This window comes from Emericellopsis cladophorae (assembly GCF_022114955.1).
Source record: "Emericellopsis cladophorae strain MUM 19.33 chromosome Unknown NODE_39_length_213758_cov_118_025819, whole genome shotgun sequence".
Classification (NCBI taxonomy): domain Eukaryota; kingdom Fungi; phylum Ascomycota; class Sordariomycetes; order Hypocreales; family Bionectriaceae; genus Emericellopsis; species Emericellopsis cladophorae.
Genome location: NW_026250964.1, coordinates 166,805 through 186,302, shown reverse-complemented (window position 1 = coordinate 186,302; position 19,498 = coordinate 166,805). Strand labels below are relative to the sequence as shown.

The following is a 19,498-nucleotide window of genomic DNA, read 5'->3' as shown; positions in this document are numbered from 1 at the left end:
TGTTCTCAGGGAATGGAACAATCATGATGTACTGATTATATGCGCGGAGGGCAGCTTATGATAGCGTCCCGTAGTATTAACGATTTTCACCTTAAGCTAGTAGGTCCCTCCCTCAAACGGCCTCTCATACCTTGGAAAGCTCATTTCCTCGTCCGTACCAGCTTTGAGGTAGTCCACGTAGCATACCCATTTCTTCTCAACCCATTCTCGCAGGTCAAACCCCGGTTGGTTCGGCTCCAGCGTGTGGGCGTTTACACTCAGATAACACCCATGATCTCTTTTGCCCTCTGTCCAGCCTTTCAAGTTCGGCCGCCAGGCCTTGACGGTTTCCTCGCCCACGCCAAGAGCGTCTAGATCTGCGTCGACCACCTCTCCCTGTCCCATGAATGTGAAGCACCGCACGCCGCAGGTCTTGCAGAAGAAAAAGTGAAGTTGCTTCGCATCACACTGGTAATCACCTAGCTCCTTCATGGGGTCCAGTGGTGAGAGGAGGAGGAAGTCGTCTGGGGCCGAGTCGGGGCGGGCATGGAGGAAGCCGGCTTTGTGGCAGATGTTACAGTTGCAGCGATAGATCCTTTGGCGAGGTCGTGGGTCTAGATGTGCTTTATGGGGGAGCTTGAGGTGCAGGATGTACTTGATGGTGCCGCAGTGACAGGACCCTTTGAGAGGGTAACGGCGGAGCGTCTCAGACGTGGTGTTCTCTGTCGCCATTGTGAGTTTGATGGTTGAGGGGAAAGAAAGACAGACAGGTGGTGCAAGAACTCTCAATCGAATGGGGAGAAGGTCCCATGTCAATGAAGGGCGCAGCATGAGGATGACTGCATCTCGACGGACGAGTTAATTTGCTGACGTCATTGTGCACTACACTTCTTGCTGCCTTAACAATACGATTATTGTACTCGGGTATGGTCGTTACAAGTAAGCTGTGCTACGACTTAGCATGTTCGCAGAACGTGCCCATGCAGTGCATGGACGTGTGTCTACTAAGCGGCACGGTCGACTGTGGTGAGGGGGTGACGATGCAGACCTGTGGAGATGACTTTGCACTTGCAGGAATATATAGCGAGATTCAAAACGCCCGAGAATTGACCAATGAGTTATTTTCAGCTGTGGCTCGAAACTTCAAAGAAGACTGGAAGTGATTGTTCCCGAGCCGCATTCGAGCTGACAAAGTGACACTCGCAACTTGAGAATGAGAGCAAAAGCCCCGCGTACGAGCTTTCGATGCCTGGCCTTGTTTGGAGTGGCTAACTACGGCCCCTTGACCGATTAATCTTAAAGTTTGTATATAATAATACAGAACAACAATGTCTGGCAGGTCGGGTTACATTGATACTCATGAATGCTGCACAAAGCCCCAGCCCCACACATCCTGCCCTTTTTCAAAACATGAACCTTTTGTACCATGTACTACGTAGAGCCCCAAGAGGGCAGTTTCAAGAAGCGGAACATTCTGCTGCCATTCATGTTGTTATAGTTGTCCCATCATGAAAGTCAGCATTAGTACAGTCACATTCTTCTAGGCGGACCGTGCCATTCTCGACAGCCCTCCGCTGTGCGGACGATGAGACCGCAGCAAGCCCAACACCAGTCCCCCTTCGATGTTCAACACATTGAGCCAATCCATTCCTTCTTCTTAAGTCAAAGTACTCCGATGTTCCTGTCTTCACCACAACTTCCACTCCCCACTTAGATGATTGACGTCTACGACGGCTAGTTAGATGATCCGCGTGAATTCACCTACCCTGCGAGAAGACAGAAGTTCAGAATGGTCTGTTTGTTTTGCCATCTGGATCTCACTAAGGCAGGAGGCATTATTATTCAACGCAATATTGTTTGCCCTATTCGCAAGGCATGTCCAATATGTGCCTGAGGAAAGACAAATCTATTTTGACATTGAACGTGTAGCATCTAAGTCTCGGAGTTTCGGATAATGCCAAGCCGAAGCCATCGTGGGTCCGTCCGAGTGGGCGGGCCGGGGCAAGTAGACGTCATCTGAACTTCCCAACCGGGTAATGCCTCCAACTTCACCTCATCACCACTCCGAGCGCTGCCTCCCCTTGTCCTCGTCACCACCACGCCCTCGACGACGACGGCGCCAATCCATCAGGTCGAGTGACCTCGGCACATTCATCGACATGAACGCCTTCCGTCTCTTTATCGAGGACGGCCAGTTTCGAGATCCGCACGGCCGTCAAGTCGTCCTTCGCGGAATCAATGTCGCTGGCGACGCCAAGCTGCCCAGCGACCCGGACCAGCCCTCACAGAACCCCGATGCCTTCTTCGACGGCGACAACGTCAATTTCCATGCCCGCCCTTTTACACAGCAAGATGCGCATGTCCACTTTGCACGCGTAAAGCGCTATGGCTTCAATACGATCCGTTACGTCTTCACCTGGGAGGCGATCGAGGCTGCGGGGCCGGGGAAGTACGACGAGGAATACATACAGCACACCATTGAGATTCTGCGCATTGCGAAGCGATATGGTTTCTTTGTTTTCATGGACCCGCACCAGGACGTGTGGTCGCGGTTCACGGGAGGATCAGGCGCGCCCATGTGGACAGTCTACGCGTGTGGACTGAACCCTCAAAGCTTCGCCGCCACAGAGGCTGCAATCGTCCATAACACATACCCGGACCCGGCAAAATTTCCCAAGATGATCTGGTCTACCAATTATTACCGGTTGGCAGCGGCCACGATATTTACCTTCTTCTTTGCCGGGCGTGACTTTGCGCCCAAGTGCATCATAGACGGTGTCAACATCCAGGACTACTTGCAGGATCATTTCGTCAAGGCATGCGGACACCTGGCCCAGAGGATAAACGAGGCTGGTGATCTAGAGAACGAAGTCGTCATGGGCTGGGAGAGTATGAACGAACCCAATCGTGGGCTGACGGGGTACGTCGACCTGAGCCAGATCCCAAAAGAGCAGAACCTGAAGAAGGGGACCTGCCCGACCATCTGGCAGACTATCTTGAACGGCAGCGGGCGGGCTTGCGAGATTGACGAGTACGAAATGGGCGGCCTGGGGCCATACAAAACCGGGTCGCGACTTGTGGACCCTCATGGCGAGATTGCATGGTTGCCTGTAGAATACGACGACACAAAGTACGGATGGAAGCGTGATCCGGGGTGGAAGTTCGGCGAGTGTATCTGGGCGCAGCATGGCGTGTGGGACCCAACCACCGACACCTTGCTGAAGAAGGACTATTTCAAGAAGAACCCACGCACTGGGAAAGAGATTGACTATCCCGAGTTCACCAACACCTATTTCATGGACTTTTGGAGAAGGTTCAAGGATTCGTGCCGGAGTGCGCACAAGGACTGTATCATGCTGATGCAATACCCAACCCTCGAGATCCCGCCTAACATCAAAGGCACTCCTGATGACGACCCTCGCCTGGTCTTTACACCGCATTATTACGATGGCATCACACTCATGACGAAGCATTGGAATAGCACCTGGAATGTCGACGTGGTGGGAGTGTTGCGTGGGAAATATTGGCACCCTGCATTTGCCATCAAAGTGGGCGAGACAGCAATCCGGAACTGCTTGAGGGATCAGCTCAAATTTTTGAGCGACGAAGGCAAGGAACAGACGGGCAATCACCCCTGCATCTTGTCAGAATTCGGTATTCCCTATGACATGGACGACAAAAAGGCATATCAAACCGGCGACTACTCGAGTCAATCGGCAGCTCTCGATGCCAACTACTTTGCCGTCGAGGGTGCCAAGCTAGAGGGACACTGTCTGTGGCTGTACACGGTCAACAACGACCACCAGTGGGGCGACCAGTGGAATGGCGAGGACTTGTCAATCAACTCTGTCGACGACCGGCTGCCGCCATCCTCAGCGGTCCCCAGGAACCAGTCGATCGACGCGTCCAAACCCACGGACAGCGCGAACGACGTGGCCGAAGATGACAACGTGACGCCGGCGAACCTGCAAAGGACATTGACAAGTCCGTCTATCAGCTCAGTGCCCTCCGGCAAGGACCCACAACTGACGAATGCCCCAGGTCTACGTGCAGCTGAGGCATTCATCCGCCCGACGCCCACTTTCGTCGCGGGCACTGCCGTCGAGTATGGCTTCGACCTCCGCAACTGCACTTTCACCCTGCAGGTGTCATCGCAAAGCGCAGCCGGCGACGCCAACCCCACAATCATCTACCTTCCTGAGTTCCACTTTCCCCGGGACATTAGCGATGTCGACGCGTCCGGGGGCAAGTGGGAGATGAGCTCGGACGAGGATGAAGGGACGTCGCTGCAGAGGCTCAAGTGGTGGAATCCGCAAGGAAAGCATGAGCTCAGAATCACAGGCCTGGCGAGGAAGCACAATGTGCCCCCTGGAACGGAGGAGGAGGAGGGATACCTGGAACAGTGCCGCGAGGGCTACAGCTCGAGTTGCAGCGTCATGTGATTGATTACCCGGTGAGCGAGCGTTTACGACAACACATGCGGCGTTTGGGCGTTTGAGACGCTGGCGACTGGCCCGCGTAGCGCAGTGATGCTCGGGCCACGGCTCGTTTAAAGAAGAATTTTTGATCGCGTCCTCTGTCTCGCTAGAGGATAGAAGTACATGTATACATGTTGGATATTGAGGTAGTGGTGCACTAGAGACAGGGCGCCATGCACTCAGCCAGGTTACATGCTCATTGTCGAAAGTCAGGGCCCTTCGAATGGTTGATTGGTTTGCTTTTCGCATCATGGCTGAGGCGACATGGCTGTAAATACACAATTTAAATTATAGGACTACCACACTCTAGACATTAATCAGGTCACACGCAGGGTGACCTCAATGACCTCAAGACATACCATACCGGCTATCCATCTCAACTAAGCATGGCTATGAGCTGGCGAGACTGCCACCTTACAGGTTGCTTTCGAATAGCAGGATCATCTCCTCAGCCTCCTTGGCCAAGTCTACGGGTACAGATGCTGTCCCAGCCAGCCTGAGGCCCGTCACCATCGGGATTGAATACCATTCCACACCTTCCCAAGTCAAACGCGCTGAGAAATTAATTCAACGCTTTCGATTGGAGTTGAATCTCCAGGGGGTTCGAGCTCGTCGTCTCGGGAGTGGAAGACTGTTGGTACTTGCCGACGCTACGAGTCTGTCGACCACAGCCTGGCAACTGAGGGCCGATAGGAACACTGTTTATAATTATCACCCAAGGAAGGAATGCAGATCCAATGGTGAAACCTGCATCTTAAGACGCCGCTCTGGGTACAACTAGGATCAACAAGTTCGTCTCTGGCGACTCTGGTCTACATGGCACACACTGCAGCACATTTTCATCATGATATCGCCGCCAAAGAGGAGACAAAATTTTGTGCAGCTCAGCGATAAACATCAAAAGCGAGGACGGCAGTAAGGGGAACCTCGTTCAGACTTAAAAAGGTCATAATACCCGCTGAAAATCATGAACAGGAGAGATTTGCGGAATGTACTTACCTTAGATAGGTTGACAGACACTACGGACTAGGGTAGCTCGAACCCCACGCTGCTCCCGAGACATCTTCTGCGAGACTCAGACAGTGACAGCCATTGGCCGCTAGAGGCTGCAAGGCCCCACTATAACTTCCAAAATGGCCAGTCACGGCACAGTTCGACGCAGCGACAAGTCCCTGTAAGCGCCAGTGCGATCAATCGATAAGCTTCCGTGCGCTATCCTTGGAGGTCGGACCCCCGAGTGCCCCTGCCGCCGTTCTCGGTTTCTCCACCTTTAAGCCCAATATGCTCCGTACGAGCGACCGAGTGCATGTACGCTGCGTCCAGTCCCATTCATTGTCATGATTATCAGCATTGTTGGTAGCAGAAGATCCGCAAGCTCGGCCGTCCGTTTCCTGTCCTGAATCTAGGCCAGGGTCGACTGCAGTTCCTCGTGTGCTGAATTGCTCACGACGCTCCTTGCGACTCTCTGGCTGCCTCGACGGAAAAGCGCAGACTGGCGCATGCTCCAAAGGCTGCAATTGGGCTTGACGACGCCGTTGCGCTGCGTGCTCTGTTCACCAGATGGTCCGGTCTCGTTGCCGTCTTCTGCTATTGAGGTTTTTCGCTGACCGCTCAGCTTCAGTCCAGTCCCTTCAACGAATGAAAAGCCATCTCATGTCGAATGCCCGTCGACCCAAACCATCCACGTCACACGATCCCCTCGAATCGGCCCCGGCGCCCAACTTCCCATCCTGACCGAGCGCTTCCCCGATAGACATACAATATGTATCCCGGAGGCCAGCGACATGTCTCTTCCAACGATTCCAACAACAGAGGCTTCCCTCCTCCGCCGCCGCCGCCGCCCATGTCTCCCCCCATGCAAGGCCCCCAGGTGGGCAGCATGGTCATCCCGCCGCCGCCTCCACGGTATAACCAAGGACCAGGCATGAATCTCCCGCCGCCTCCTGGACCGCCTCCCATGTCCCAACAGCAATCACAGCCGTGGCAGTTTGGCAGCATGTACAATAGCCGACAAGGTTACCCAGTGCCTCCACCGCCCGCACTATCCGGGCAGGTCCAGCCCTACAACCCCAAGGTGCATGCGCAGATGGTGGCCATGGGGAAACCGTTGATGAGCGCGACATATGTGCCTTCGGGGGACCCGACGTTTGGAGATACACCTGGCATGCCGGGCTATGGGCCTGACGACTCGACATCTGTATCTTCTTCAACAATCAACACGCAGACCTCGTGGTTGCTTACGCCGCACAGTACGACAGACACGAGCATGACGCTGCCGCCGCCCGAGGAGCCCAGGGATAGGAAGAATGAGGCGGCCAGTGCCGCGTCCGAGTCCTCGATACCGCCCGAGGTTGCTGCGCAGTGGCCCCTGGACACTGTGCTCATATGGCTGGCCAAACATCAGTTCTCAATGGAGTGGCAGGAGACGTTCAAGGCACTCAACATCTCCGGGACTCAGTTTCTAGAAATTGGTACGCCTCATGGTGGGCGTGGCAGCGTGGGCATGATGCACCAACACGTGTATCCACGGCTGAAGAAGGAATTTTTGAATGGCGGCATGCAATGGGATTCGGGCAGAGAACGAGAGGAGGGGAAAAGACTACGCCATTTGATCCGGAGCATCGTGGCCGGGAAGCCCGTAGACCCGGCCAAGTCGGTTCCTTCACACACGCGGAAAGAGAGCTCGTCGGGAACGCAAGGGCCTACCAGTCTCCCTAGTGCTGGGACGGACCCGAGTGATTCACCAAACACCCCTCTGCATTCTACAGGGCCCTTCTCGTCCCGGCGGTATTCTCAGAATCGTACTCACAACGCACCTGACGCAGGTCATCGCAGTATGCTGCAGCAGCTCAGCAATGAGGGCACAAGGCGACCCAGTCCGCACACCAACGACTCGAATGAAGGTGGCACATTCCGAGGCGCTGCTGCGCAGGTTGAGAGTCCACATGGTAGCCCTGTGCCCCAGCAGGCTACGTTCGCGCCATCAACCACTACCCCGATCTTGTCAGCTTCTCCCAGTCAGACGCGTTTTGCTCATCGTTCGCGGATGAGTACTGACTCGGCGGCCTCGAACGCTGCCCACTATGGCTCCGGCGTACCACCAGAGGCGCAGCATCGTGCCCTCAACTTTGACGAGATTATGCGGCCTCGACAGTCTCCTCAAGAAGCTGGCGACGGGTCGGCCGGATCTGAGCCTCAGTCGGCTCGTGACTCAAAGAGCTTCCTTGGCTTCTTGAGAAAAAAGAAGACCAAGGATGAGACATCACACCACTCACCCGAAGATATCGAGTCTCCGACCAGCCTGGACTCGGGCTTACCTAAATCCCATTCGTTTGCCAGCCGCGCGGCTGCCAGTGACACGCATCTGCCAGGGCCTACGGGCGAGGTGAAACACCTTCGCTCCACGCGAATCTACGTCCTTGCGACTATGGATTGCTGGAACTGGCGCATGTGCGACGTGACCGGGGCCAACACAGCAGCAGAGGTCCGACGCGAATTGTGCACGCAACTGGGACTGATCGACTTTGCAGACTCGGTCATCTATCGTACAGAGCTGGGCACGTTTGATCATCAGGACTTCTTGGACGATCAGAAATTACTGTCGACGAAGCGTACGCATGCCGATACGGTTGGGTCCCTCAAGTTCTTCGTCATGCCTGGGCCCGCTGTTCCCGCCAACAAGCAAAGCTTGCAGACCACCTCAGATGTGCCTCGATCCCTGTCACCGGGCTATGTCCCTCCAGGGGCTGTACTTGATGAAGAGGCATATGCCAAACTCAGTGGGCGTCAACGATCAAGCTCATCGCCGCCCAGCTCACGGTCGAACACGATTTCAGGAGATCGCAATGAGCTCATAGAAGACCCCAAGTTGGCACAGGAGGCGAGCGAGTACCGGGCAGAAATGGAGCGTCGTCAGCAGGAGTACTTTGCGCGCAAGAAGCAGGCCACCAAGCGTGAGAGCCCGACCGCTCCAGAACTTACCACAGGCTTTGGGATTGTCGGCAGCAGGCATGTCGACTTTGATCAACCTCGCAACTCGCCGTTTGAGGACAAGAGGCCAGAGCACCTATTTCCACAACGCAAACCACCAGCGCCACCTAGCGATCCATCTGCGACCTTGATCAAGGCAAACTCGTTGCGAAGCAAGCCCTCTGGACACCGAACAAATGACAGCGGGGACGGGTTTCCCACGCCTCGCCACCCGCTTGCTACTGCATCCGAACTGAACCCGAAGAAGGGCAGAGTCTCACCACAAGGGGGTATTGGTGCTGCTCTTGCTGGCATGGGGCGCCATCTAGGGGCAGTAGGCCAGTCTACAGCCAATGCTCCTGCGCCACACAGAGTGATGACCCAACCGCCAGAAGGAAGGATGCCTGCTGAACTTGGTGGGAACAGCGTACAGACTCGCTCCACCTTCCCAGCTGAAAGCTCTTCCGCTGGCAGAAAGTCCAGGGGCTCCGAGTCTAGTTTCCAGGAGTCAAGTATAAACTTCAGGTCCTCTCCGCCGGCACCGCACACGGCAAAGCAGCCCTCGCCGCAACCACGCAGAGCTCCTCCCGACAATGATGACAGCGATGACGACTCGGACGATGGCCTGTTTGCCATTCCTCTTGCTGGACGGAACAAGGGGAAGGCGGCAGCTGCCAGTCCAAGGCCAGGCAGTGGTCAGGGGCACTCCAAGGGACCGAGCTTGACATTGAACATTCCCAAGTCGAAGAAACCGCAAGTGTCTTTCACATCGCCCAAATCGTTGAATAGCGCCCACACAGGCGACAGCAATGATGATGCGCGTGCCCTCAACAGTGCTCATCGAACACCCGCGACGCCACGGTCGGAGGACTTTGACGATAGGGACAGCAAAATCAACCGCAGAAAGTCATTCATCGAGAAGGATGTCTGGGCTAATCGCCCCCCAACTGCCGCCCTTTTGAACAACCTGGACGACTTCTTCCCGAACTTGGATCTCGACCAGCCTGTCTTGGATGAAATTGCAGAGGCAGACTCTCAGCCATCGCCGATTCCCGAGGGCGAGGAGAACATTGATCGGATGCCGCAGACTCCAGCAGCTGGACCGTCCGGCTTGCCACAGCATTTGTCTAGCCATTCGCGATCAAACTCCACGTATAACGATGGAGAGTATAACGATGGAGACACGCTTGGATCGGACGAATCGACCCTCAAAGCAAATGAGCGGAACTCAATTGCGAGCAGGAGCAGCGCGCGCAAGTCTGGCGGTCTCGGCCGGATGAAGTCCATCCGTGAGGTCGCTAACAAGCGATATACCGGGGGTGCGCAAAAGTTTGGCAAGCCAACGAGCAATCCTAGCAACAACAATATCCTCCGCCGGAAGAGCACCAAGATGTTCAACGCCAATATTGTGCAGATTCGCCCGGAACGTGGCAGTATCGGTCTACCGCCGATCCCACAGGATGTCTTGCCGAAGCGTCAGACCACATTCCGTTGGTTCAAGGGCCAGTTGATCGGCAAGGGTACGTATGGTCGCGTGTACCTCGGTATGAATGCCACCACTGGTGAATTCTTGGCTGTCAAGGAAGTGGAGGTGAATCCTCGGGCGGCCGCTGGCGACAAGGAGAAGATGCGCGAGATGGTGGCGGCCCTGGACCAAGAGATTGACACGATGCAGCACTTGGATCACGTCAATATCGTGCAGTATCTGGGCTGCGAGCGGAAGGAGACGAGCATCAGCATCTTCCTGGAGTACATTTCTGGTGGTAGCATTGGATCATGCTTGAGAAAACATGGTCGCTTTGAGGAATCCATTGTTTCGTCGTTGACGCGGCAGGCTCTTTCGGGGTTGGCGTACCTCCACCGAGAAGGCATCCTGCACCGCGACCTGAAAGCGGACAACATTCTTCTGGATGTCGACGGCACTTGCAAGATCAGTGACTTTGGTATCTCGAAAAAGACGGACAACATTTATGGCAACGACAAGACCAACTCGATGCAAGGGTCCGTCTTCTGGATGGCGCCCGAGGTCATCCGCTCGCAGGGCGAAGGCTACAGCGCTAAAGTGGACATTTGGAGCCTGGGCTGTGTGGTGCTTGAGATGTTTGCGGGCAAACGTCCTTGGGCCAAGGAAGAAGCGATTGGAGCGATCTACAAGATTGCCAATGGCGAGACGCCACCCATCCCTGAAGATATCCAAGGCACCCTTGGCCCGTACGCTGTGGCGTTTATGATGGATTGCTTCCAAGTGTGAGTTCCCTTTTTTGGTAACTTTTCTTTGTGGCGTATGAACTGACTGGTGCTTAGAAACGCCTTTGACCGTCCGACTGCGGATATCCTGCTGTCACAGCACCCATTCTGCCAGTACGACCCGGATTACAACTTTTTCGACACAGAGCTGCATGCCAAGGTCAAGGGCACGTTCAAGAGCGAGTAAACCCGTACATGATTTTCTGTCATCTTGTTCGTAAATGTGAAGCGTGGCGTATGTGTTTGCAAGGGATGAGTGCATTGATTTGGGTACATTGGCAAAAGAAACACTCGGTAGACTTGTTGGGCAGTGCTCAGGATATGAGTGCCATATGTTGAGTCACTTTTGGTTCTGAGTAAAGAGTCTGATGTAGTGACGGGGAGAGTTTATTGTCACTACAATTTACCTGAATGGTGATCGAACTCCTATTGTAGCTGGACAAAAGCATTGCTCAATTACTCTCATCTCCTATCACACACACTGCTCAAGCCTTTCTGTCTGCAAAGCTGGCCCCACAGTGTCAAATCTCACAGCACGATGACATCGACACTGAGTGAAGCTCTCCACTCCTTCAACTTTCACTTCATCATTGTGCCTTCGCGTCTCTTTGCATAATAGCAACCCATTTATCACTTTGTCCGATGTGTGGTTGAGGCAACCCGATAAATTCAAGCGCCGGCCTTTGAGCCTTGCAATCCTCCCTCCTTGTGACCCAACACTCAACCCCGCCAGCGTGGCAATATGGCCACATCCAAGGCTCAGCTGAAGGCGATTAACGAAGCCATCAAGGACTCCAAATTCGACGAGGCGATTGAGAAGTCCAGAGAATTCCTGGCTAAAGACTCCAAGAACTACCAAGGGTGAACTCGCTCACGGCTTTAAGATCGATCCTTTGCTAACGAATTATGGCAGATACATCTTCCTTGGTTTTGCTTTAGACAAGAAGCAGGACTACGAAAACTCGGAGAAGACATACCGGGCAGCGGTAGAGGCAAAACCCCAGGAAGCTCAGGCATGGCAGGGACTGGTCAGGATCTACGAAAAGCAAGGTACGAAGAAGCTTGGGCCTTACCAAGAAGCAGTGATCAACTTGGCGCGCATCTTTCACGACGCAGATGACCTGTACAAATCGCAGGATGTGGTCAACAAATTCACAGACTACGTCAGGACCAACGGCGACAGGTTAGAGTACGCCGACGCGCTCTGGATCACCCTTCCTGAAAGCCCCATCTATCCCCTCCTAGAGGGTCGCCTGCCGCACCCCAGCCAGACGTACGAAAGAGTGGCGGGCATCCTCGAAGACTTTGAGAAGAAGAAAATCAACACTCTGATCGGAGAACGGCGGACGAGGCTTGGCGCGAAGCTCAGCGAGGTCACTCTAGAGGTCAAGCGCGAGGTATACGCGCAAAGCCGGCTGGAGCACATCTACCGACAGCTCATCAACTGGACATCAGATGACGACATTCGACGCCAATATGAGGAAAAGCTATTGTTTTACTGCTACGAACGTCTTTTATGTACCCCGCCAGGCGAGCTCAAAGACCAAGAGCGACAAAAGGTGTTTGGCCTGGCCCGCGACATGGTGGCGATCGACCACCCATACAAGCTAGCCTGGGATATAACTGTCGACTGGCAAGACCACAAGGAAGTCAGCCAATATGACCCTGCGGTTTTGCGAAGCTATCGCCAACATTTCCCCGAGAGTGATCTGTACAAGGTCATCACCGCCTACTTGACCAGTACCATTTCGCCTTTTGGGCCACTCGACGGAGAGAAGGACGAAAAGGACGAGCGAAAGAGCTCCATCTCCAAAGCGTCTGACGACAGCGAAGACGACGACGAGGGTGGCGTTGCCACGTACATCGTGCCATTGACCGACGAGGACCGCATGACAATGTTGACTGAAGGGGTTACATTGCTCACCTCCCCCTTTGGTTACAGGCTAGCCGGCCAGATGTTCTTACACCATGGCGAGTACGAGACCACCGTGGAGTTTATGCGCAAGGCCAAGACTTTTCTCAGTCAGGAGAAGCCCAAGACAGGACTATCCTCCACCAACACGGAAGACTCTTACAATCTGAGTCTGGGCACAGCACTCGTGTACTACCAATCGCCACGACACCACACTGAGGCAAAATCGTTATTTGACAAGGTCCTTGAACATGATTCCAGCTCCACGCAGGCCATGATCGGTGTCGGTCTGATCTATGAAGAGGAGGAAGAGTATGATCAAGCCATCGACTTCTTGAGTCGCGCCCTCAAGAGAGATGATGCCAACGTACGGATCCGATCGGAGGCTGCCTGGGTCAAAGCCCTCAAGGGAGATTGGCAAGCTGCCAAGGACGAATTGCAACGATGCATTGAGCTCATCGGAACCAAAACCCCACCCAAGCAGCTACTCGCGGACACACAATACCGCCTCGGCTCGTGCATCTGGAACCTGGACTCTAGTCGGCAGGCGCGCAAGCAACGTGGAGCCAACAGCGCTTACGCCTTGTGGCTGGCGGCGCTCAAGAACAGCTTGAACCACGCGCCTACCTACACCAGCCTGGGCATTTACTATGCCGACTATTCCAAAGACAAGAAGCGCGCGAGGCGCTGCTTCCAAAAGGCTTTGGAGCTCTCGTCGGCCGAGGTGATGGCAGCGGAGCGGCTCGCCCGGTCATTTGCTGACGACGGTGACTGGGACAGAGTCGAGCTCGTCGCGCAGCGAGTTGTCGACTCGGGCAAGGTCAAGCCTCCTCCCGGGTCCAAAAGGAAGGGTATCAACTGGCCGTTTGCAGCGCTCGGTGTCGCTGAGCTGAACAAGCAAGATTTTCACAAGGCTATCGTGTCGTTCCAGTCCGCGCTACGGCTCGCGCCGAATGACTATCATTCCTGGGTAGGACTTGGCGAAAGCTACCATAGCTCTGGACGGTACGTGGCCGCAACCAAAGCCATTATGAATGCGCAGAAGCTCGAAGAAGACTCGGAAAGCGATGTGTCGGGCGACACGTGGTTCACCAAGTACATGCTTGCCAATATCAAGCGTGAGCTCGGCGAATACGACGAGTCGATTGATTTGTACGAGGCAGTCATGAAGACACACCCCGAAGAAGAGGGTGTTACGATTGCCTTCTTGCAGACCATGGTGGAGAATGCCCTGAGCTCAGTTGAGAAGGGTCTGTTCGGCAAGGCTATCCAACTAGCAAAGGATGCTATTGAGTTTGCTGGGAAGACGGAAGGGTCAGTCCAGGAGACTTTTAACTTTTGGAAGTCGCTCGGTGACGCGTGCTCCGTCTTCGTGTCTGTCCAAAGCCGACTGGACGAGATTCCCTCCGATTGCGTACAGCGGCTGGTAGGCCTCGTTGCGAAGGAGGCAAGCGATCTTTACGCGACATATGACAAGGTTACCATTGGGATAAAAAACGACGGTGCCCAGTTTGAGGAGGGGCTAACCCATTGTTTACATGCCATGATCTACTTCTTCAAGCAGGCCATACACGTCTCGTCGGTTGACCGATATGCTCAGGCGGTGGGCTACTACAATCTGGGCTGGGCTGAACACCAAGCTCACACCTGCCTGCCTGGCAATCTGAGCAAGAAAGCGAGTGGCTACTCCAAGACTTCGATCCGCGCGTTCAAACGAGCAATCGAGCTGGAGGCTGGCAACTCGGAATTTTGGAATGCACTGGGTGTGGTGACGTGCTACACCAACCCCGAGATATCCCAACACGCTTTCATCCGCAGTCTGTACCTTAATGAACGGAGTCCCGCGGCCTGGACGAACATGGGTGCTTTGGCACTTCTTTCCGGAGACACTAAGCTCGCAAACGAGGCATTCACGAGGGCGCAGTCTACCGACCCCGACTATGCTCATGCGTGGCTTGGGCAGGGCTTCGTGGCGCTTATGTGCGGTGATGGAAAGGAAGCTCGCGGGTTGTTCACCCACGCTATGGAAATCGCAGAGGCATCGTCCGTACCAACGCGCCAGCACTATTCGATATCCATGTTCGACCACATCCTGGCTGCACCTGCCGGCCTGAGCATAGCGTCACTTGTGCAGCCCCTGTTTGCACTGAACCAGCTCTGCAGTCTTCGTCCGCATGACCTTGCATTTGCCCATCTCGCAACCATGTTCCAGGAACGCACGCGCGAGAGCGGGCGTGCTGTCGAGATTTCCGAAAAGATCTGCTCACGGCTCGAAGCGGACTACGAGAAGACCGAGTCGGCAGAGAGTCTGGCGCAATTTATGCTTGCTAGGACGGATCTGGCCAGAGCATACCTTGCAGACGGTGATTACGAAAAGGCCAACGAGTGTGGCAGTATGGCTCTCGAACTAAGCTCCGACGAGGGCGACAACGAGCTTCCGCGTGAGCAGCGAAGCAAAGCCAGACTTTCAGCTCACCTCACCGTTGGCCTCGCAAAGTATTACCTCAAATCCTTTGACGAGGCGCTGGCGAGCTTTGAAGCTGCCTTGAAGGAGTCGGACCAGAATCCAGATGCCACATGTCTGCTTGCGCAGGTTCTGTGGGCACAGGGCACAGACGACGCAAGAGAACGAGCACGCTCTATACTCTTTGAGGTTATTGAGACACACCCCGGCCACGTCCAGTCCGTTCTCCTGCTCGGTGTCGTCGCTCTCCTCGACGATGACGAGGACAGTATTGAGGCCGTCGTTGAAGAGCTCCAGGGACTGCGCACAAACGACAAACTCACGGCCAGTGAGCAGTCTCACATTGGCGAGGTGTTACGTACTATTGCAGCCGTCAGTGGGAAGAAGGAAGACATGACAAATCAGGTACAGAACGACATAATGTTGTACCCCCATCTACCGCACGGCTGGTCGAGTCTTGCCGAGACAGCAGGCGATGAGCAGGCGGCACAAATGGCACTCAAGGTCGCGACGAGGGGCATTCCCCCACGCGGTGTTCTCGGAGGAGAAGACGTGTCGAGGGCGTATTCGGGCACCGGTCGGGCCGGCGATGCCCAACGTGCTGTGCTGCTTGCGCCCTGGGAGAAGAATGGCTGGGGTGCGTTGAGTATAGCAACAGAGGGTATCTAGACTTGAATAATAGGAAAATGGGTATCACTGTTTTACTGTGCCGGCCTGTCCTGACCGACTTCGGCCTTTAATCTTGCCAGCCGTCCCTCAACCCACGTTCTTTGCCAGGCGTCAATCTTTCCGCCCAGAAACACACACTTGTCAGCCGTGAGCAGGACGGTCCCTCGCGCCACCACCGTACCCCTTTTGAGAAGGATCTTTTCCCCCATCATGGTTTTGCCAATGCCAATCTTGTCTATGCGCCTCAACTCAATGGCGTACACTTTGTTCCCCGCGCGATCTTGCAGTGTGAGTCTGTGTGTTGCATTCTTCCCTGCCTGGGTCGGCTGCGCTTGCGTCGCAGGCTGCGACTGTGTGCTCACATTGTCGTTCTCCTCGCCCGTGACTTGGATGACCTCCCTTCCTCGGGTCCGCTCGCCACGATCAATGGCCTCTAGCTCCTCGACTTGCTCCCAGCGGCTGATGCTGAGATTCTCAATGTCCACGACCTGGACGTGGATGTCTCCGCCGAGGACGACTTCCTTTGCCGCCGGACTATCGATGCCAGCTGGAAGGGTCGGCAGAGAAGGGTTGATGAGGGGAGACGATGTGAGGTCAGAGGAGAGTATTCGAGACTTGGCGGTTGCGAGAAGTGAGGGTAGAGGAATGGACGGGGAGAGGGAGGAGAGAAGATTTTGTGAAGGAGGCGGGAATGATGATGCTTGTAGAGCGGATATGATCTGAGAAGAGACGTCCATTCCGCGATGGAGGCTTGATTCGAAGTCCTCGCTAGGTAGTCTATGCTATTTGGAAAAGCAAACTGCCTCATGTGTGAGGAAAGACGTGCTGATGAGTTAAGGGATGGGCGTGGTGTCGGGTAGGTCAACTGGCTGCAAGCCGGACCTGACAACAAGGGTCCATCAATGTCACCCAAGCTGCTGGTATCTCGACTAGAGCTGACGTCGACAACAGCACGACGAGGCCTTCCACAACCAGCACATTTGCCGTTATCATCACCTTCACCGGCCATCATGTCCACCATAGCCTCCCCGCGACCACTCTCGCTCCGTCGAACACCTACCAACTCTACTCGCCCGTCGATCGACACCGTCCGATCGGCTGTGACATCTCCGACTCTCGCACCGACCACTAACCCGGCACCACAACCTACAAAACGTTCCAATCGAGCTGCGCTCCGAGAGTATTACAACCTGCGCGCCGCGGCGGCACCTCCACGGATCAAGCTACCTGATTCCGAAGTGCCGGCCAGTGACATTGACGCTGAGGACTTCAAGCCCGAGGAGTATGTCGACAAGGTGGTAGGGGAGAGCACGCTCGAGGAGCTGCTGCGACTGTACACGCGCGTGCTAGGAGAGGTCAGGGCGCTGGATGCGGAAAAGAAAGCACTGGTGTACGACAACTACAGCAAGCTCATCACAGCGACTGAGACGATACGAAAGGTGAGCAGCGGCAGCTGGGTTCTTTGGGAGTTGGGTGGGCTGACTTGAATTAAGATGCGCGCGAACATGGACCCATTGAATCCCATGGCGTCGACGCTGGACCCGGCGATTGCGCAAATCTACACACAAGCCTCGTCGATACGAGAAGCACTACGCCGTGATATCCCGCCACCCCAGTCGGAGGAAGGAAAGAAGCGAGACGCCGAGCAACGGCGGAGACGGACGAAGGAGCTTGCTGTCGAAGCGCTCGCCACACCAGACAGAATGCGCGCATTGGTGGAAGGTGGGAAGGTGGACGAAGCGAGGAGACTATGGGAGCGGCCCAGGCGGTTGCTCGTGTCGTGGAAGGAGAAAGGTGTCGGAGGAGACGATGTCCAGCAGTGCATTGACGACGGCGACGACGCACTGCAGGCATCAGAGGGTACACAGTCCTCACGGCCTTCGAAAGACTCTATCCGCATTACCAGGGAGGAGGTGCCATGAGACCATTGTCAATTATACAGCGAGATACCCCTTTAGATTTCTACAGATCTTCCACATTGACAATGGTGAATGGGTCCTTGTCGTACTTACTCACCACGACTTTGGCGTCCTTGAATTGTTGTTGTCTTAACTCTTCCTGCAGCCTTGGCTTGAGGACCTCCTGGAGATAAGCCCTCTCTGAGTTACTGTGGAAGACAGTGACAAGAGTCCTGCCCTGCTGGATGGCGCGCAGCGCGGAATGGTGGCTGGTCTCGCCCGTCACGATCAAGTCGACGTCGGCCTTTTTCAGGACGTCGTAGCCACTGCCGGCGCAAACGCCAAAGGACTTGACCTTGGCGGTTTTGGGGTCCGAGCCCACGGGCGAGGCGATCATGATGTGCTGCAGCCCACCCAGCTTCTCGGCCAGCCTCTTCAGGATCTCACTGAGGGGCACCTCATCGGCAAAGTTACCAATGGCGCCGTACCCAGCGGGCGAGTGAGACTCGGGTGCTGCGTTGCAAGGAACGGCCACAGATCTCTCTGACTTGTGCTCGCCGGAAATGACATTGGCCAACCAGGTGTTCAGTCCCTCTGGCGCAGCGTCCACAGCTGTGTGTGGGCAGTAGACGGCGACTCCGGCCTTGGCCAGGTGAATCAGCGTTGCTTGTTGAGGGTCATTGTGGGTGATGCTCTTCAAGCCACTGAAAATAAAGGGGTCTGTTTTCTTAGCTTTCAAGACCTCCGCAAGACGCAAGGGGTTGTATGAGACTCACGGTAAGAAACAATCACGCTGACTCCTTGCTCAATTGCGTCGACAGCCACTTGATAGGTCAAGTCATTCGTCACCATGACCACTGGCTTCCGCTTGTCGGTGCCGTCGTCAGTGTTGGACAGGAGCAAGCCAACATTGTCCCAGCTTCGGTCTGCCAGCTCCTCAGGATATCTACTTGCCTTAGCTTCTGGATACCACTTGACGATCTGAAAAGACAAGAAACACACAGCTTCTTCATAGAGTCCACTACCGACTTTGTGAAAGAGGATGGTTCGACCTGCCACGCGCCCCAGGCAGCGCCAGTGGAGGCTGGTGAAGTCATACTGGTGCGCTGGGCGTTGTAACGATATGAACAAGTTCTCGTTTGCCGAAGGCTTTGAGTTGCGAATTTACAAGGTAAGATATGCCGTGTAGGGATCTTCGAGCGAGGAACAAAGCTTCTTGTCAATCTGAAAGATCTCATGGCGCATACGGGTATGCAGCTCCCAAAATGCCAGAATGAATTGCGAATGCAAGCTAGCCCGATGAGCTCATACCGTGCAGAATGCGGGCAAGCGCACTGTCTCCGCAATATCTAATCAATCAATTAATCAATCTACTTCAACGACCAGCGCAAGACCCCTCCAAATCAAGGACAACCATCACCGAAACGCACCAGACATGGCTGAAGCGTTGACCACGGAGTCTCTCAAGGCGATCATTCTGTCTCGACTCGACGCCACTCATGTCGAGGTGACCGACATGTCCGGTGTGTTCTCTCGCGCGCGCGACCACCTCAACCCGCCTGCGCGAAGCTAACGAGCACGTTTCCTAGGTGGCTGCGGCCAAGCCTTCACCACCGTCATCGTGTCTCCCCAGTTCCAGGGGCTCAACTCGCTCAAGCGCCATCGCCTCGTGAACGGTGCCTTGAAACAGGAAATCGCGGCGATACACGCCTGGACGGCCAAGTGCAAGACACCGGACGAGTGGCAGCGCGACCAGGGCGAGGCGAATCGACCAGACTTGGAGGGGACCGTCGGCGGCAAAGTAGAGGGCACAACGCAATAACATATAGGGATACCAGGGAAAAGGGCTTCCAAAGACATGTTGGCTACACGGAACATGTAT

At 55.0% G+C, this 19,498-nt stretch overlaps 8 protein-coding genes across 8 annotated transcripts; 5 read left to right on the top strand and 3 right to left on the bottom strand.

Annotated features, from left to right (window-relative positions):
- Positions 1–96: 96 nt before the first annotated feature.
- On the bottom strand, positions 97–711 carry J7T54_000277 (uncharacterized protein; the record flags this gene model as incomplete). The annotated part of the gene is made up of 1 exon (XM_051508085.1): positions 97–711. The coding sequence occupies one exon, from the start codon at positions 709–711 to the stop codon at positions 97–99; it is 615 nt and encodes a 204-aa protein (XP_051360833.1).
- Positions 712–2,138: 1,427 nt separating this feature from the next.
- Positions 2,139–4,421, top strand: J7T54_000276 (putative glycosyl hydrolase-like protein; the record flags this gene model as incomplete). Its single annotated transcript, XM_051508084.1, has 1 exon — positions 2,139–4,421. One exon carries the CDS (start codon positions 2,139–2,141, stop codon positions 4,419–4,421), a length of 2,283 nt encoding a protein of 760 aa, XP_051360832.1.
- Positions 4,422–6,300: 1,879 nt separating this feature from the next.
- On the top strand, positions 6,301–10,860 carry J7T54_000275 (MAP kinase kinase kinase-like protein; the record flags this gene model as incomplete). The annotated part of the gene is made up of 2 exons (XM_051508083.1): positions 6,301–10,673; positions 10,731–10,860. 2 exons carry the CDS (start codon positions 6,301–6,303, stop codon positions 10,858–10,860), a joined length of 4,503 nt encoding a protein of 1,500 aa, XP_051360831.1.
- A 555-nt stretch (positions 10,861–11,415) lies between these two features.
- J7T54_000274 (Superkiller protein-like protein) lies at positions 11,416–15,718 on the top strand (the record flags this gene model as incomplete). Its single annotated transcript, XM_051508082.1, has 3 exons — positions 11,416–11,534; positions 11,587–11,723; positions 11,790–15,718. The coding sequence occupies 3 exons, from the start codon at positions 11,416–11,418 to the stop codon at positions 15,716–15,718; spliced, it is 4,185 nt and encodes a 1,394-aa protein (XP_051360830.1).
- Positions 15,719–15,750: 32 nt separating this feature from the next.
- J7T54_000273 (uncharacterized protein) lies at positions 15,751–16,455 on the bottom strand (the record flags this gene model as incomplete). Its single annotated transcript, XM_051508080.1, has 1 exon — positions 15,751–16,455. The coding sequence occupies one exon, from the start codon at positions 16,453–16,455 to the stop codon at positions 15,751–15,753; it is 705 nt and encodes a 234-aa protein (XP_051360829.1).
- Positions 16,456–16,728: 273 nt separating this feature from the next.
- On the top strand, positions 16,729–17,640 carry J7T54_000272 (vacuolar protein sorting-associated protein 51; the record flags this gene model as incomplete). The annotated part of the gene is made up of 2 exons (XM_051508079.1): positions 16,729–17,157; positions 17,212–17,640. The coding sequence occupies 2 exons, from the start codon at positions 16,729–16,731 to the stop codon at positions 17,638–17,640; spliced, it is 858 nt and encodes a 285-aa protein (XP_051360828.1).
- Positions 17,641–17,680: 40 nt separating this feature from the next.
- Positions 17,681–18,713, bottom strand: J7T54_000271 (uncharacterized protein; the record flags this gene model as incomplete). The annotated part of the gene is made up of 3 exons (XM_051508078.1): positions 17,681–18,336; positions 18,393–18,562; positions 18,646–18,713. The coding sequence occupies 3 exons, from the start codon at positions 18,711–18,713 to the stop codon at positions 17,681–17,683; spliced, it is 894 nt and encodes a 297-aa protein (XP_051360827.1).
- Positions 18,714–19,051: 338 nt separating this feature from the next.
- On the top strand, positions 19,052–19,438 carry J7T54_000270 (putative bolA-like protein C8C9.11; the record flags this gene model as incomplete). Its single annotated transcript, XM_051508077.1, has 2 exons — positions 19,052–19,139; positions 19,206–19,438. The coding sequence occupies 2 exons, from the start codon at positions 19,052–19,054 to the stop codon at positions 19,436–19,438; spliced, it is 321 nt and encodes a 106-aa protein (XP_051360826.1).
- Between the last annotated feature and the right edge of the window lie 60 nt (positions 19,439–19,498).